We start from the raw sequence: 16,189 nt of genomic DNA on the forward strand, positions 1-16,189 counted from the left end.
GCCTGAGTGTGGTCGGGGGCAGGTGGGTGAGGCAGGCAGGACCACCCTCTGGGCTCTGCCCGTCCCAAGCCAGGGCAGAGGAGCCAGGCGGCTCGCAGACCCAGCCAGCGTCTCGGAGCTCCTTCCCGTGCTCACGAGACCCAGACCAGGGCACGGCCGCAGGCTCATCCAAGAGACTAGAGAAGTTTCATCCCCACAGAGGACCCCCGGGGACCCTGAGGGAGACAGAGCACGGCAATCCCAGCCCGGGAGTCCTGCTCGGCCCCAACTGAGGCAGACAGGGGACAGAGTCACAGCCTCTCATCCTTAAAAGTCTGCGTGGGCCCTGCTCACGGGCTGCGGGGCTCTGCACTGGGCACAGGACAGGCAGGGCTGCGGCCCCATCACGTGACAGGAGCCTCAGCCAGAGCCCCGCCTCCGGTCCCCTCCCACCAAGACCCTGCCCTGGCGATAATTCCCCATCACTGCAGCGGACAGCGTCGCTTGGATATGCTCCAGAAAACAGGACTCTCAGCAGCCCTGGAGAACTGAGGGCAATCCGCTTCCTTCCTCCATGTGCCGTGTGGATGGGCTTCAGCCCCACCCTTCTCCCAGGTCAGAGGTCAAGGTGGCCAGCACCAAAGTCGGCCAAGTCTCCACATCCCAGAAGAGCGAGGTGCCAGGTCAGGCAGGGCAGGGCAAGGCCGCCTCAGTGTCCAGGGTCCGTCTGCTTGCTCCTCTGCGCCAGGGAGGGCACATGTGACTGCAGGGCCGGCTCCCCTCCCTGGGGCAGGGGAAGCTGTGGGATCTTGGGGAAGCAAGTCTCAAAGGGTCCTTCCCGCCAGACCCGCCTGGAAGGCCATGGGTTTCGGGTTTCCCCTTGGCTGCCTGCCGGGCCTCTGCTCCGTGAGATGGAAAGAAAGTCTGACTTGACCTTAGGAGGTGAGCATTCCAGGCGATAATTCATATCAGGAAACTTGCAAAAAAACCAGACGTCAACGAGAAATACTCCCTTTAAAAGTGGGCTCTTGGAGCCAACACTGCTGGGCTTGGCTCTGCTTTAGCAAACTACTCAGGAAATGGGACGAAAATGGAACCACATAAAACTCCGTGGTGGATGCCACCCCCAGCACATCAGCGGGGCCCTGGCCAGATGCTGGGGTGAGCTCCGAGCCCGCGCATCCCTCAGCCCCCCAGGGTGTAAGGGGAGGGTGCAAGCACGCAGCCACAGCCTCCAAAGGTGGCACCTTCTCAAGCTTTAAAAAGGTAACATGATGGGACTTCCCTGGTGGTCCAGTGGCTCCCAATGCAAGGGGCCTGGGTTCGATCCCTGGTCAGGAAACTAGATTCCCCCATGCCATAACTAAAGATCCCACACGTGGCAATGAAGTTCCCACGTGCCGCTACTAAGACCCGGCTAAACCAAATAAATAAATTTTTAAAAAAAATTTTTTAAAGGTAACTTGCTGATGCGACTTTGAAGAAAAGACATAGGCAAACACAGAACGAAGGTGACAAGGACCAAAACCATTTTCCGGGGATCCCCCAACCCCAGGGCTGATATCGGAACCTGGGTATCCCCGTGAGGCTGGCCCAGAGGAAACGCTCAGCGCAGGTCTGATGGATGGATGAATGAATGAGTGACCAAGCGAGTGACACTTAGAAAGACACCCATCAGAAAGCCAACCTTCCCAGTTTCCCCCAAGGTGGCCCTCCAGGAAAGCTCCTCTGTGTTTAAACCCACCCAAAGTTGCTTATCTTTGTTGAAAAGCTGAGCCAACCATCTCCTGGGTGCTGTGTTATGTTTTATGTGAATGAAATGAGGCTGGGAGCAGAGAAGCGATTTAAAAGCACCAACTTAATTTTGGGACTGATGCTCTCTCCCCACTGAGCACCCTGGCTCCTGGCTGACCCACCCCAGCCGAAGGGCAGAGGCCCGGCCAGGGGGAGGCACAGGGCGCCGTGGCCTGGTTGGACGGCCACTGCTGCCAGTCGAAGCTTCTGGGCAGAAAGCTTTGGGCAAGAAGCAGTCTCTCCATCTCCCCCAAGGTGTTCTTCCCTACGGGGAAGGCTCAGGATCCTCACTGAACAAAGGTGGGGACAAATTAGTGCTTTACAGAGCTTCAGAGGTCACATGGGGAGCAGGCAACTGAACAGGGAGGCCAGCTCTGTCACCCATCGGCCATGTGGTCCTTCCCAGATCCTCGGCAGAGAAGGAGGTGGGCCGGGCCTCTGAGCTGATAGCCCTTTAGGACCAATGAGCCCCTCCCATCCTACTCATCTGGTAAGTTGCCAATGTTTACTGAGCATCTGCTAAGCACCTAGCACTGGGAGACAGCAGAGAACAGACAGACCAAAGCCCCGCCCTCCCAGAGTCCACACCCTTAGGGGCCTGTCGGGGCCAAGGAGGGGCTGGGGCCTGGGGGAGACAGGACACTGGGAGCAGGCACGGGGGTCGGGGGTGGTGGAGAAGAGAATCATCCCCACGGGGTCCGTCTGTCCCCTCTCTTTCCCAGGAGCCACGTCCTACCTGGCATTACCTTCACTTCTATCTACTTCACTTCTACTCACCTGTGATTCCCCCGCCAGCTCTTCTGGGACCACAGAATCCAGGGACCCATGAACTTGGGTGGAGAAACAAGACCTTGGTTTATTTTCACCAACTCCAACTGAAATTGGGCGTTTCCTTCATCATGAAGTAGGCAACAAGTCACAATGTTGTCATTAGTACCTGGGACTTTGTCACCAACAGAAATCACAGGTGTTTTCCAGGGCACGTTGACAGTTGTTGCCAACCCCGAAATATCGTTTATATTCATCACAACTTCAAAACTGTGGTACTTGCCACACTTGCTGCTAACTCTTGTTGATGTGTTACTAAAGAAATTACTTTTAATATTCTGGTAACTTTATTTCCACAGAATTTATTTTTTAATAATCATCCTTTAATCCTATCTATTTTACGTTATGCTGGTTATAAAAACTACATTCTGAGAAACTTCATGGGCTTCTCCAGACTTGGGGTGGGGGGAGTCTATGGCACAGAAAGAGCTGAGAACCCCTGTGCCAGGATGGGGGGGGCGGTCCTTGGAGCCGGGAAGCCCCTCCACGTGTGTCCCGGGAAGCCCCTCCACGTGTGTCCCGGGGAAGCCCGTGGTGTGACACCCAGCAAGGCACCCAGCAGCCACCTCAAACGATTGAGAGAGAATGGCTACAAGAATTAAATAAAAACCCCGAAGCCCCTCAACGGTCCAGTGATAAATCAGAACATAAACTTGGATGGGGTTAAGCAGTATCGATGGGAATAAATTGAGAAAAACATAAGATTTTTTATTGAGTGCTTCATTTTTACGGAGTGAAAATTGAATTATTTAACTGGTCAATGAGCTAGTCAATAGGGAAAAGGGCCTAAAAGCAGGGAAGAAGTGAAGTGCACGTGAACTTGAAATACAAACGGTTAACCTTAGGAAAGGCAGGAGCTCCAGACCACGCCCCCCTGGATGATTTCCTACCCCCCCCCCCCAGGCTCCCCACCGCCAGACCAGTCAGCCTATTTCTGACTTTCCAACGTTGATAGATCTGGATGTCCTGGGCTCCAAGCAACAGCCCCTCCCCTTGGGTCACACATAGCAGAATGGGGGGTTATCAGAAGAAACCAGAAACAACACCACTCCCACCCACTGTACTGTCTCCCTGCTGTGTCCTTTCCAGGTATGGGATGGCCCTTAGTGCTGTGAATATTTCTCCCCCAAAACCACAGGGCGACAGATTTCTTTGGGATTGCAACCATGCAACTAATTGGCACGTGGGCAAACACTCAAAGCAGACACAAGAATGATGTCTGCTGTAGTTAAGACCTCAGGCTCAATCCAAAAACTAACACAGAATTCCGCACTCCCACTTCTGAGGATACACCCAGAAGAAGAGAAAGCAGGGGTTTGAACAGACATTTGTACCCCAATGTCCACAGCAGCATTGTTCACAACAGCCCAGAGATGGGAGCAGCCCAAGCATCCATGGATGAATGAACAAGTAAACAAATGTAGTCCATCCACTCAGTGAAATATGATTCAGCTTTAAAAAGGAAGGAAATTCTGACACAGGCTACAACATGGATGAACCTCGAGGACATTACGCCCAGTGACATAAGCCAGTCACATAAGGACAAACACTGTATCACTCCATTTATATAAGGTCCCTACTAGAAAAAATAGCCAAATTCACAAACAGAAGTAGAATGGTGGTTTGCAGGGAAAGGGGGAGACAGGAGGCGATGGGGGGCTAGTGTTTAATGGGGACAGAGCTTCCATCTGGGAAGATGAAAAAGTTCTGGAGATGGATGGTGGTGATGGTTGCATAACAATGTGAATGTACTTAATGCCACTCAACTGTACACTTAAAAATGGCTAAGAGGGTAAATTTTAAGTTATTTGTATTTTATCACCATTAAAAAATAACAATAAAGAAAAAAGAGTAAAAATATTTCTTGCACTAAAAAAGTACCACTCAGGGACTTCCCTGTTGGCACAGTGGTTGAGAATCTGCCTGCCAATGCAGGGGACACGGGTTCGAGCCCTGGTCCGGGAAGATCCCACATGTCGCGGAGCAACTAAGCCCGAGCGCCACAACTACTGAGCCTGTGCTCTAGAGCCCACGAGCCACAACTACTGAGCCCATGCACCACAACTACTGAAGCCCGCATGCCTAGAGGCCGTGCTCCGCAACAAGAGAAGCCACCGCAATGAGAAGCCCGCACACCACAACAAAGAGTAGCCCCTACTCGCCACAACTAGAGAAAAGCCCACGCACAGCAACGAAGACCCAACGTAGCCAAAAACAAATAAATAAATAAATTTATTTTTAAAAAAAATAGCACTCAGGCTCAAGAGTGAAGAATGAAATCACATCTCAGACCCTTTTTAGCTGTGTGACTTTGGGCAAGTCCCCTGAATGCTGTGAACCTTTCTTTTCTCGTCTGTAAAATGAATATAATAATCGTATCTATTTTTTTAGGACTGTCTCCAGGACAAAATGAGTTAATCCCTGTGATGAGCTCGGCACAGCCATGGACACATAAAAGGGGGCTGTGATTATTAACTTCATTATTACTAATCAGAAGCAATATGTAAATAATGAGAAATTGTTATTATAAGATAAAATTACCTCCGAAGGAGAAGCAGGGAGGCGATCCTAAATGCCATCTCTCCGGCTAAGGCCTGGAAGATGGTATCTCTACCTCTGACGCCTCAGAAATATGCACGGCACAGAAAGCTCATAAAGAGCCCTTTCTGAATTAAAAGTGATCTGAATAGAAGCAGCCACACTCGGCCTGGTTCTTTTCTTACTTTAATTTGAACTTAATTTATCTCTGAGCATCAGGAAACGGCGTCGTGCAAGAGATGTGCCCTGTCGGAGTCAAGGCGAGCTCAACATTGCAGGAAATTATCTGCTTTTGCAAGAAAATCACGAAGGAAGGAGGGTGCTGTTATTTTAAGATCTTCGAGCTGGTGTGAGAAGAAACTAATTAAATGATTGTAATTTTCTGTGCAAATGCAGTAACTTGACTACTGCAGAGATGCAAAATAAGAAGGAACTTTTCCACCTCAAAAGAACATCAGTCTTAATTTTTTTTAATTTCCGGTTCTCCAATGAGAGCTCACGTTCAAGTACTCCTATTAAACGTTTAAAACAACAAACAGAGCTTAAGCGGGACAAAGATGATGCGCACACTGTGTGCTCTGGGAAGTGTCCTGGAATCACGGGGCTGAAGTAGAAACGGTTTTGTTGCTGCCCTCAGTGGGCTGCCTGTCAGTCGCCAGCTCACAGCGAGACTGGGAACAGGTTGCAAAAGTCTGTGCTCTACAACCCACCGGAGCAGGTCAGGGATGGCCGCATCGTGGGAACCCGCGTGGGGCGGAAGCGGGGCCTTCGCCATCCCCACCATCCACTGGGCAGAACCGGAAGGGCCACAGATGCATGTTTCCATGGCAGTGCTATGCCCAGCATCCAAGCTCACACCCAGAATGAGGCTTTCAAAGGGCTCCCGCAGCAAGAGCAGGCTGGGGACAGACCCACACGCATGCTTCACCCTCCAGATGCTGGGATGGAGACCTTGTCGTGACCACGACGAGAGCCAGAGTTCCCCTGCTCCCTGAGCTTCCACACCTGGGCACACGCTGGCCAGGAACAGGGCTGCAGGAACAGCTGACTTCACGGGTCATCGCATCCTTCCGTACTCCATAAAGCACCCGTGCAAACTCGGGAATTAGGAGCGTGAGGGCGAAAAGGGCCATTGGTAAGAATCTATAAATAACTCACTCTTTGGATGCTAAAAAAAAAAAAAGAAAAGTGAGGAAGCTCCCAAACAGAAGGCAGTTTACAAGCTCGCCCTCCGGGTCTTCCGGAAATGGAAACGCTCAGGGATGCTCAGCGTGCTGTCAGCGCGTGTTCTCATGGCTCCAGCTCTGCACTCCCATGGTGTCATCCTTGGGGGCTTAGCCTGCCTCTGACAAATTATAATAAAATAACATGTTAAAACAACAGGAACTCTAAAGAAGGCCTATGCAAGTACTGGGCTGCCTTCTAATCTGAAGGGGCGTGCAGAAGAATGAAGTTAATTTATGACCTCTTTAAAACACTCTCAGGAACCCTCATGCAACCACAAATTAAATAGCCACTTCATTCAAGTAAAAGTAGATTTGTGCAATGTGTTCAGGAACATTCTTAACAGGGCTGTTTTTATGCCTTTGAGCCAAGCTTCTTGATTGATGGACCTGTTCTTTCTCTGCCTAGTTGCTCCGGGCTTTTCAGGACCCCAGGCCTCTCCCTCAGCCTGCACAGTCTCACCATCCCAACCTTCTCCTCAGCCCAGGTGACATTGACTCTACCCACCCTTCAGAGCTGCTCGACCATCACCTCCTGCAGGAAGTCCTCCCTGACCTCCCCAGCACAGATCCTTAAAGCACCAGAATTCTGTCATGAATTCCTGTCCAGTCCCAATGTCCTGCCAGGACAGGGGCCATGAGTGATTTTGCTCATCACTGTACTCCGGCACCTAACAGACCCTCTTAGAAAGCAGTTGCTTTGAAGGTTAATATGAGGTCTCTTCTCACCTGGGGCTCTCAAACTTTGTGTGATCTCTCCAGGCACAGACAGAATGCAGAAGACCCTAGGTGGCCCTGGGCACAGGGCAAGCATACCCCCAAGTACAACACTGCCGCCTTGCATGCCAAGACTTCCCCAGGCTCTGCCCACCGAGCATACGTGTCCACTGAGCATCACCCGTCCCACAACACAGGCTGCCCTTGTTCTCTCATCATTCTTGGTCCAGCCGCCAGGCCCAGGGTCCCCGACAGGTGGCACAGCTGGCTTCCTGACAACAAATGTGACAGGCACTCAGTGCTGGTCACCGCATCTCGTGACCTCTGTCTGCCTCTGTCCCTCTCTAGGTGGCCACTGGCCGCCCTTGGTGAAGCTGCCACGACAGAGAAGCGCTTCATCTGGGGGCAGAGGCCCACCAGCCAAGCACCGAGCAGTCACAACTCAGCCACCCATGAACCAGACCGCCCTGTCCAATGCAGCCCCCACCCAAAAACGCCGGGAGGCCCGCACTCTGGTGGCCTGGAATTCCAAAATTTCTCACGGAAAGTTCAGCAGACTTGGAGCCACCAAGCCCGCCCACAAGAGCGGAGTGGAGCCGTCACCACGAAACCACAGCCCTCAGACTCAAGGCTACAAATCAGCTTTGTCGCTGGATTCATTCAAGAACCCGAAGGGCGGGCTTCCCTGGTGGTGCAGTGGTTGAGAATCTGCCTGCCAATGCAGGGGACATGGGTTCGAGCCCTGGTCTGGGAAGATCCCACATGCCGCGGAGCAGCTGGGCCCGTGAGCCACAACTACTGAGCCTGCGCGTCTGGAGCCTATGCTCCGCAACAAGAGAGGCCACGATAGTGAGAGGCCCGCGCACCACGATGAAGAGTGGCCCCCGCTCGCCGCAACTAGAGAAAGCCCTCGCACAGAAACGAAGACCCAACACAGCCAAAAATAAATAAATTAATTAATTAATTAAAAAAAAAAAAAAAAGAACCCGAAGGGCTTTCCACGAAGGCCTTCGTGGTCTCTGGACGCTGGAGCCTGGCCGTGAGCCATGAGGCCTCCGTGGGGAGTTGGGGAGCCACATCCTGTCCATCCTTACCTGAACCCTCTCTCAGACCTGCTCTCCCCTCCCTCTGCCCCCTCCAGGGCCCTGGGCCAGGCCTCACTGTCCCAGCAGCCTCCTCCCTGAGTCTCTGTACAAGGTCTCACCTCCATGGCCCCTCACCAAGCCCACCCTGCACACTGCCCCCGGGTCACTGGTTGAAACTCAGCCCAGCCCTGCTATCACTCCCTGAGCACTTGCTGCAGGCCAGACCCTGTCCGAGCACTTTACGTGGATTATCCTACTGAACCTGCAACACAGACAGACCTATGAGCCTTCACTTCCCCCAAATCCAAGACACTGAGGCCCAGAGAGTTCAGTCCATCCACCCCAAATCTCAGAGCCAGAAAGGAGCGGGGCCGGGGACAAACCCAGGCAAGCTGAAGCTCAAGCACCAATAACCACCACCCCGCACTGCCACGCTAGGCTGTTCAGCCTCATGTTTGGGACCCATTAGGAGTGGACTTCAACCACTTTTTTCCAAACTTCTTTCCTCTGATTTCTCTCCACACACAATGCATTCACTGTCTCCGTGTATGACACAGACATACCTTCAGATTCCCACCTCCCAGACCTTGCTCAAGCAGTTCCTCCCCCAGAATGTTCCTCTCCATCTCCCATATGCTCCCCCTACTCGTTCCATAAGTCCACCCTGATGCCACCTCTTCCATGCAGTCTTCCCTGATTTCCCCACTGGGGAAGATGGTGCTCACCCCTCGTATCCCAACTGTTCACGTCCATCCCTTTTCTCCCCACAGGACTACTCTGAGCTCCCCTGCGTTAAGCTCAGGGAATGCAAAAGTAATTGAGGCCGCTTCCCTGCTGTTACGAGCTGAACTGTGCCCCCCTCACCGCCCCCCACAAATCATATATTTAAGTCCTAACCCCCAGGACCTCAGGATGTGACTATATTTGGAGATATGGTCTTTAAAGAGGGGATTAGGGTAAAATGAGGCCATTGGAGTGGGCCCTGATTCACTATGGTTGGTGTCCTTATAAGAAGAGATTAGGACACAAACACAAAGAGAAGACAGCCATCTATAAGCCAAAGAGAGAGGCCTCAGGAGGAACCAACCCTACTGATCCCTTGATCTTGGACATCCAACCTCTAAAATGGAGAATGCATTCTGCTGTTAAAGCCGTCCAGTCTGTGGCACTTTGTTATGGCAGCTCGAGGAGGCTAATACACCTGCCCTCAAGGAACTTGACATCTGACACCTGTGTTAGGTGTGACCCATTTCACACCTTCAGAAGCTCCATGCTTCTGATTTGGAGCTCTGGCTCTCTGGGTATAAAATATGCACAAATATCAGGTTCCTGAAGATCCCTGAGCAGAGAGCACGAATAGTCAGGGCAGAATTACCTCTGCATACAGCTCCCCTCACATCCTCAACCTTGCAGAACAGCACAGAGCGGATGTGGAGGGGGGGGTGGGGAACACGCCGATCTGCTGACCACCAGCGACAAAACTGAACCAACTGGGCCTGGCTGCAGGAAGTTCACATTCTAGTCTACTGACGCATCAAAGCTGAAGTTCCAGTGCCGTGAGGGAAGGCGTACAGGTGAGCTGTACATAAGGATAACAAGCATGCGATTTCCCAGAAATGGTAAAATTGGGACAGGGCACAGCACCATCCCATTGGGGTAGCATGAAACCCTGACCTTGGAGGCAGGGACCTGCATTCTGTCATACTTGTCATACTTGTCTCCAAATCACACCTCTGCCTCTGCGGGCAGCTCGGGACACCCAGAACCTGGAGCCTCTGTGCATGACCCGTTCTGGATCCATCGAAGGTAACACCAGTTGGTTTCAATGAAACATTCATTTCACACCTAACAATTCATTTCTACAACTAAACAGCAGACAGAAAGGCAGTGTTTGAACTTCCAAGCAAGTCCCCTTCTGTATCTCCATGGGAGCGGGAAGAAACCAAGCCTTTGGAAGGAAAATGCACATATGTTCTCAGTGCTACAGCGACGGGGCCTGTCCTGGAATAAGCTCGAATCCTGCCATTCCTTTCTGCAGATGCTCTAAAATACCATTCTAAAAAGTCTATCCCTCTCCAAATGCTTTTTTTAACTTTGTAAAACACCTGACATGGTAAAGCAAACACCATCTCTGCTCATGTAGAGCACATCTGCAGAGCGTAGCTCCTTGGGTTCGGATACCTGTGCAAATCAGATGACATAAAATTTTTAAAAGACTCTGTTCAGCAAATCAGCCTCAAGTTAGTTTCTTTTCCGTTTTAGCTTTCAAAGATGGTGCTTTCAAGCGGAGGTGAACCAAGTGCAGAATCCTGGCTAAAATCCTTAGCCCTGTGGCTGCCAGAGGGACCGAAACGCCTTTCTGAGACACTTCACGTGCGGAGAAAACAATGCAACGCATGCGCGGAGTGCTGAGAAAATAATGGTTAGAAAAAAGGGTTTTACTTGGCTCTGGGTTACAGCTTTCACTCCTCTTGAGTTTTTCCCAGGCAAGTGAAACTCTTAAAGCATCACCTGCTCCCCAAGTCAAAGGATGATGCGCTTTTCCAGCGAGAACTCCCGTCTCCACGACTTCCCACGCCGGAGAATGGGTCAGGTGGGGGGAGGGGGGGGCGGGGCTGGCAAGCGAAGTGGGAGGTGCTTGAGCCAAACGCCAGGTCAGCGTCTCCAGAACCACAGCCGGTAACAGTGATGAGTATTCGGGCTTCGCCTCCTGTCTGCGGAGTGCCAGGCCACGCCCTGCTCTCCACAGCCACCCCTGCCCCCCATTTCCCAGCGGCCAGGGGAGAGCTGCATCTCGCAAAGCTCCTCCAGGGATCTGGACTTCCCACCGCCCACTAAAGAGAAGTCAGCACCTCCCCACACTCCCACTCCCCACTCCCAAGCCCCCCCTCCAGGCATTCAGCTGCCAGCAGCCAGGAAAGAGTCACACAGGAGTCACTCAACTCAGCCACTGTCCCCAAGGAGCAAAGCCAGTTGGGCTCCTCTGCCAGGCCCTGCCCCCAGGGCCCCCGCCCCACTGGCCCAGACTCCTCCTCAGTCTCTCCAGGGGAGCTCTGTTCTCAGGATGGGGGTGGGCGGGCTGGGTGACAGTGAGCCCTGAAGGTGCTGGTCCCACCTGGGAGGCTGCTCTCCACCCCTCTGTGTCTCTCCCTAACTTCTTTCACCCCTACCGCCCCCCACCACGAAGCTGAAAAGAGTGAGCTTCTAGAGGAACAACCTGGGGGGAGGGGGCTTGGTTTAGATGTTCTGGCTCCACTGGTCTGACTGATAGTGTTTACTGGTTCCTTTGAGTTACTGGTGTCCGGGCTACCTTGCAGTCCCTGAGTTACAGCTTACGGTACACAGGACACGATTTGCTCCCGAGTATTGGGAGGGAAGGAAGGAAGGAAGAAGGGCGGGATCCAGCTGCACGTCTGGGGTCTGACCCCTCTCTCCAGATGTACGTGGGGACGGCCCCCTAGGGCTCTTCGAGGGAGGGGCGCCTGCTCCCCTCCCTAAAGCACCGCCCCTCAGGGCCCTGCCTGCCCCCTGCTGGCCAGCGGAGCGCAGGGGGTCAGTGCCGTCCCGCCCCTCTCCCCAGGGCTTCCAGTCTGACTGGAGATGGCAGAAGTGACCAAGGACCAGAGACCTGGCACATGCGTGAGAAGCTGGTTGGGGAGGGGGTCCGGCAGGGCGCCGCGCTCTGGACCAATCAGGCCCATCCAGTGCTGCCCCTGCCCCAACAAGCTCATCCACCCGCCCCATCGCTTCTCCCGCAGAATTCCCCAGCAAGCGGGGCTAGACAGAGGAGGTGGGTGAAAGTGCCGCCCAGCCCAGGCTACACGCCTACGGTGACTAGAGAAGCGCCTGCATCCCCGCCCCTCCGCTCCCAATGGATGCAGGGGCCCTGGCCCAACGCGGCTTCCCCAGAACTTTGGGAAGCCTTGGTCAAGGAGAAGGGTCGGGGGTCAGCCATTGGACAGTGAGTGGACACTGATGGAAAGGAGTGAGGAGGGGCTCCCACCTCTTCTCCCCATAACCGCACGCACGAACACACACGCACACACAGCTGCCACCTCCCTCCACCACTCCCGGTCCCAAAACTAGAGATGATCCACGTGGGGCTGCCGGCAGGTGACCCCAAGATAGATGACCACGGGTTATCTGCTCCGGCGGGAACAGAGCGGGGTGGGAGGGAAACGACGCTGTGGCACCCCCCGGGGAAGAATATGAGGGTATCCTCATGCCCGGGACACACCACCAAAAAGGAAGGGGCGGGATCCAAGAGGGGGCAGGACCCACAGAGCTGGTGGAAGGAGGCGCCGGAGGACCTTAACAGAAGTGTGTTTGCAGGGCAAGGGGTGTCGAACTTCCAGCTGGAGCGAGGCCAAAGTAGCGGCGAAGGTGGGGGAGGGCAGGGAGCCCAAGGAGCTGGCCGCCGCGCCCAACCCCGTGGGTAAGCAGATCCCGGCGCATCCAGGTGTGTCCGGCGGCGGGTCCTCAAGGCAGCCGCGGGTCGCACTACGGGAACGCGGGGAGAGAGGTGGCCCCAGAATCGAGGGTCCCAGAATCGGACGCCAGGCTGACCGGGGAAGTCCTAGAGCCCGTGGAGGTGCCACGAGCGGGGTCCCGGGTAGACCAGGTGGAGAGGGTCCTGGAACCAAAAATCCCAAAGCAACGCTGGGTGGACCGGGTGGAGTCTGAGGGCGATCGAGGCGCAACACCGAGTTGTGAGTGATCTTAAAGGGCCTGGGGGCGCCCCAAGGTGGCCGGGGTCCCGAAACCTCCGGAGACAACCCCCCCCAACCTGCGATCTGGAGGCCAGTGGGGCCGCCCCTGAGGTGGCTCAGGGTCCCGGCAATCAGTGGAAATGCCCCCCGAGGTGACGCAGGGCGCTCACGTATCTGGTTCCCAAGTAACCAGTGGCCAGGGGCCAGCAGGGGCGCCGCCGAGGTGACTCGCGTCCCCAAGTCTCCGAGAATGCCCGGGGTGACCGCGGGGCCGTCCGGAAGTGGGGGCTCCGAGGTGTCCGGGGCAGTGTCCGGGGCAGGGCCCGGGGGGGGGGGGCGGCGCGCGGAGGTCACTTACGCTGCTGTTCTCGCCCGTCCAGTGCACCATCGCCTGGTTGTGCGTCGCGTCCCCCTTGAGCACGAACGACGTGCTGATGAGTGAGACCTGCGCTCGCGAAGCCGCTCCGGCCACCGGCGCCGCCCGTGCCCAGCGCTCCTGGCCCGCGGCGGGGGCGCCGTCCTCACCGGGACCCGGAGCCGGACCGGGACCCGGGGCGCCGGGCTCCGCGCCACGCGCCTGCCGGTCCTCGCCGCCGCCGGGCAGCGCGCGCCCCGCAGGCGGGCTTGGCGGCGCCCGGGTCAGCCGGGCGCGGGGACCCAGGCGCCAGGATTCGGGGGAGCGCCCCGCCGCCCCGCAGGCGGCCAGCAGCAGCAGCAGCAGCAGGAGCGGCCGCGAGCGCGGCGGCGGCGGCGCCCGGGGGCTAGGGTCTCGGGCGGCGGGGCCGGGGCCCTTCGGGGCGCGCGGGGGTCCCCGGTGCGCCATGGTCGCCGAGGGGCGGCGGCGGGGCCGGCAGCGGGGCGGCGCGGGCGAGGGAGACCGCGGCCGGGAGAGCGGAGAGCGCTGGGGAGCGCGAGCGAGAGCGCAGAGAAAGGAGCCGGAGAGGGGAGGGAGCCGGCGGGAGGAGGGGACTCGCCGCTCCGCCGCCGCCGCCCGCGCAGCCGAGGGCGCACCGCCACCTGCCGGCCGGCGCCGTGCCCGCCCGTGCGAGCGCCAGCCGCTCAGGAACCAGGGGCCGGAGGTCCTGGAGCAGGCCGCCACCCTCCAGGGCCACAGGCCACAGACCCCTCTCCTCCCTTCCTTGCTCCTTCCTTGCTCCTTCCCTCCTCTCCCGCCCTCTTGCCTTCCTTCCGCCCTTTCTTCTTGTATTTACTGACCACCTACTCTGGGCCAGCCGAGTTCCAGGCAGTGGGGACATAGGGGTAAACACAGCCAGGTGCCTGTTCCCGCTGCTGAGAGTCTGATGTGGGAGAAAGACCACACCTAAGTGGACACGTTCACGGACAAAATCACCCCACAGAACCAGAATGAAGCCAGACCGTAAGTGGGGAGGTGGTCTCCGGTAGGAGCCTCTGAAGGAGTAACAGTGGAGACAGGACCTAGCTCCTCGAGGGTGAGGAGGAGACCTTCTAGGCAGCCGGAGGGCCCTGCGAATACACTAAGGCAGCTTCCAGATGACCTACGGGTGCAGCCACTCCTGTGGCTTAGGCTTCAGGACTTGCAGACAGTGGCTTTATGTCCCAACCCCGGGGGCCACCAAGGGGGCAGCCCCTGAACATAAGGACAGACGCCTGGGTGAGGAGAGGGTGTGGGGCAAGGTCCCATTCAGAGCCTGGCAGGCCACGGTGCAGAGTTGGGGAAACAGAGGCTCAGCGCACAAAGTCCCCACCCAAGGTCATGAACCTACTTCAGGTAGATTTCAATATAACTTCACTGAGCACCCACCATGTGCTCCGCACTGGCCTCAGGGAAAAGACGCAGGAGCAGGAGATTCTCCGAGGCAAGGCCAGGGTCAGAGTCAGCTGTGCATCCTCAGCCAGGGGCCACCCCGCCTCCTCCTTCCCCAGTGGCCCCCGCATTGGATAAAAATCCTCAGGCTCGGGCTTCCCTGGTGGCGCAGTGGTTAAGAATCCGCCTGCCAATGCAGGGGACATGCGTTCGAGCCCTGGTCCGGGAAGATCCCACGTGCCGCGGAGCAACTAAGCCCATGTGCCACAACTACTGAGCCTGTGCTCTAGAGACCGCGAACCACAGCTACTGAGCCCGCGTGCCACAACTACTGAAGCCCACCCGCCTACAGCCCATGCTCCGCAACAAGAGAAGCCACCTCAATGAGAAGCCCGCACACCGCAATGAAGAGTAGCCGCCACTCACCGCAACTAGAAAAAGCCCGCGCGCAGCAACAAAGACCCAACGCAAAGATAAATAAATAAAATAAATAATTTTTTTAAAAAAATCCTCAGGCTCAGCATCCCTGTCACACCCACTTCCCAGTTGGGTCTCTTTGCTCCAGAGAGAGAGAGAGAGAGAGAGAGCTTAACGGGGCAGAGGAGCAAAGGCTCGAACATTTGGGAAAGATAGACAGTGGGGCTTCCCGCTGGCCCCGAAAGAGCTGAAGCACCCAGCACCTTCTCTTCTGCTTGCTCACCCAGGCTCACCCGGAATTCATAGCCAATAACAGACTGGGCTTGCCCTCTGCCCAGCGCTGGGGTGGGGGGCGGGGGCTTGGCTGGATACCTATGAAGTCTCCTACCTTGGAATGTGCCCTCGCCCCCTCCGTGGTGTAAATCCCCAATCTGTCAGAGTCTAAATCTCCAGCTCAGGCCCAGGGTCGGGAGAGAAGGGGGAGCCAGCAGCTGTGGGAACATCTGGTCTAGCACAGGGAGCAGAGAAGAACAGAACAGGGTCAGTGCAGGGCTGAAGGGAGGGGAGACAAAACAAAGTGGCAGGCAGGCACTAAAAAGACGCTTACAAGCAAACAACACTGCAGACAGTGGCTGGCGGGAAGGTGCTTGCTGCACAGCGGTCAGGAAAGAGCTGGGTCTGTCCCACCTTAGACACAAATTCACCAAGAGGCTCCCTGATGCTGGCTGAGCCTCCATCTCCCCAGCTGTAAAGGGAAGGGGGCTGCACAGTCTCTAAGGTCTCTTCCAGTTGGTTGTCTGTTTGTTTTGTTTTGTCTTGTTTTTAAATAAAGGAAGGCCTCCAAGTACTGTCCTCAAGAAAACTTGACAGTGACACATCATCAAGCACCTACTATGTGCTGGGCACTTTCCTAGGGACTGGCTGTGTCCTGGAAAAGAAGATGGGGGCCTCTGCTCTTCGGGTGGGTGATGTTGCAAGTTATCATATTTAACTCTCACCATCAGGCTGTCCCCATCTTACAGACACGGAAACAGACTCAGAGTGATGACTGCCCAAGGTCACCTGGCCAGAGTCAGAGGCCAGACTCCAGGCACGTTTTCTGGCCCCAAGGTG

General features: G+C 55.7%; 1 protein-coding gene across 1 annotated transcript in view; it reads right to left on the reverse strand.

Moving 5' to 3' along the window:
- Positions 1 to 13,696, reverse strand: part of SORCS2 (sortilin related VPS10 domain containing receptor 2) — a 499,376-nt gene extending 485,680 nt beyond the window's left edge. The window contains exon 1 of the mRNA XM_061191944.1: positions 13,232 to 13,696. Within this exon, the coding sequence (XP_061047927.1) occupies positions 13,232 to 13,696 (465 nt within the window). The remainder of the gene's footprint in view (positions 1 to 13,231) is intronic.
- Between the last annotated feature and the right edge of the window lie 2,493 nt (positions 13,697 to 16,189).

This window comes from Eubalaena glacialis, chromosome 5 (assembly GCF_028564815.1).
Source record: "Eubalaena glacialis isolate mEubGla1 chromosome 5, mEubGla1.1.hap2.+ XY, whole genome shotgun sequence".
In the NCBI taxonomy this organism is placed as follows: Eukaryota; Metazoa; Chordata; class Mammalia; order Artiodactyla; family Balaenidae; genus Eubalaena; species Eubalaena glacialis.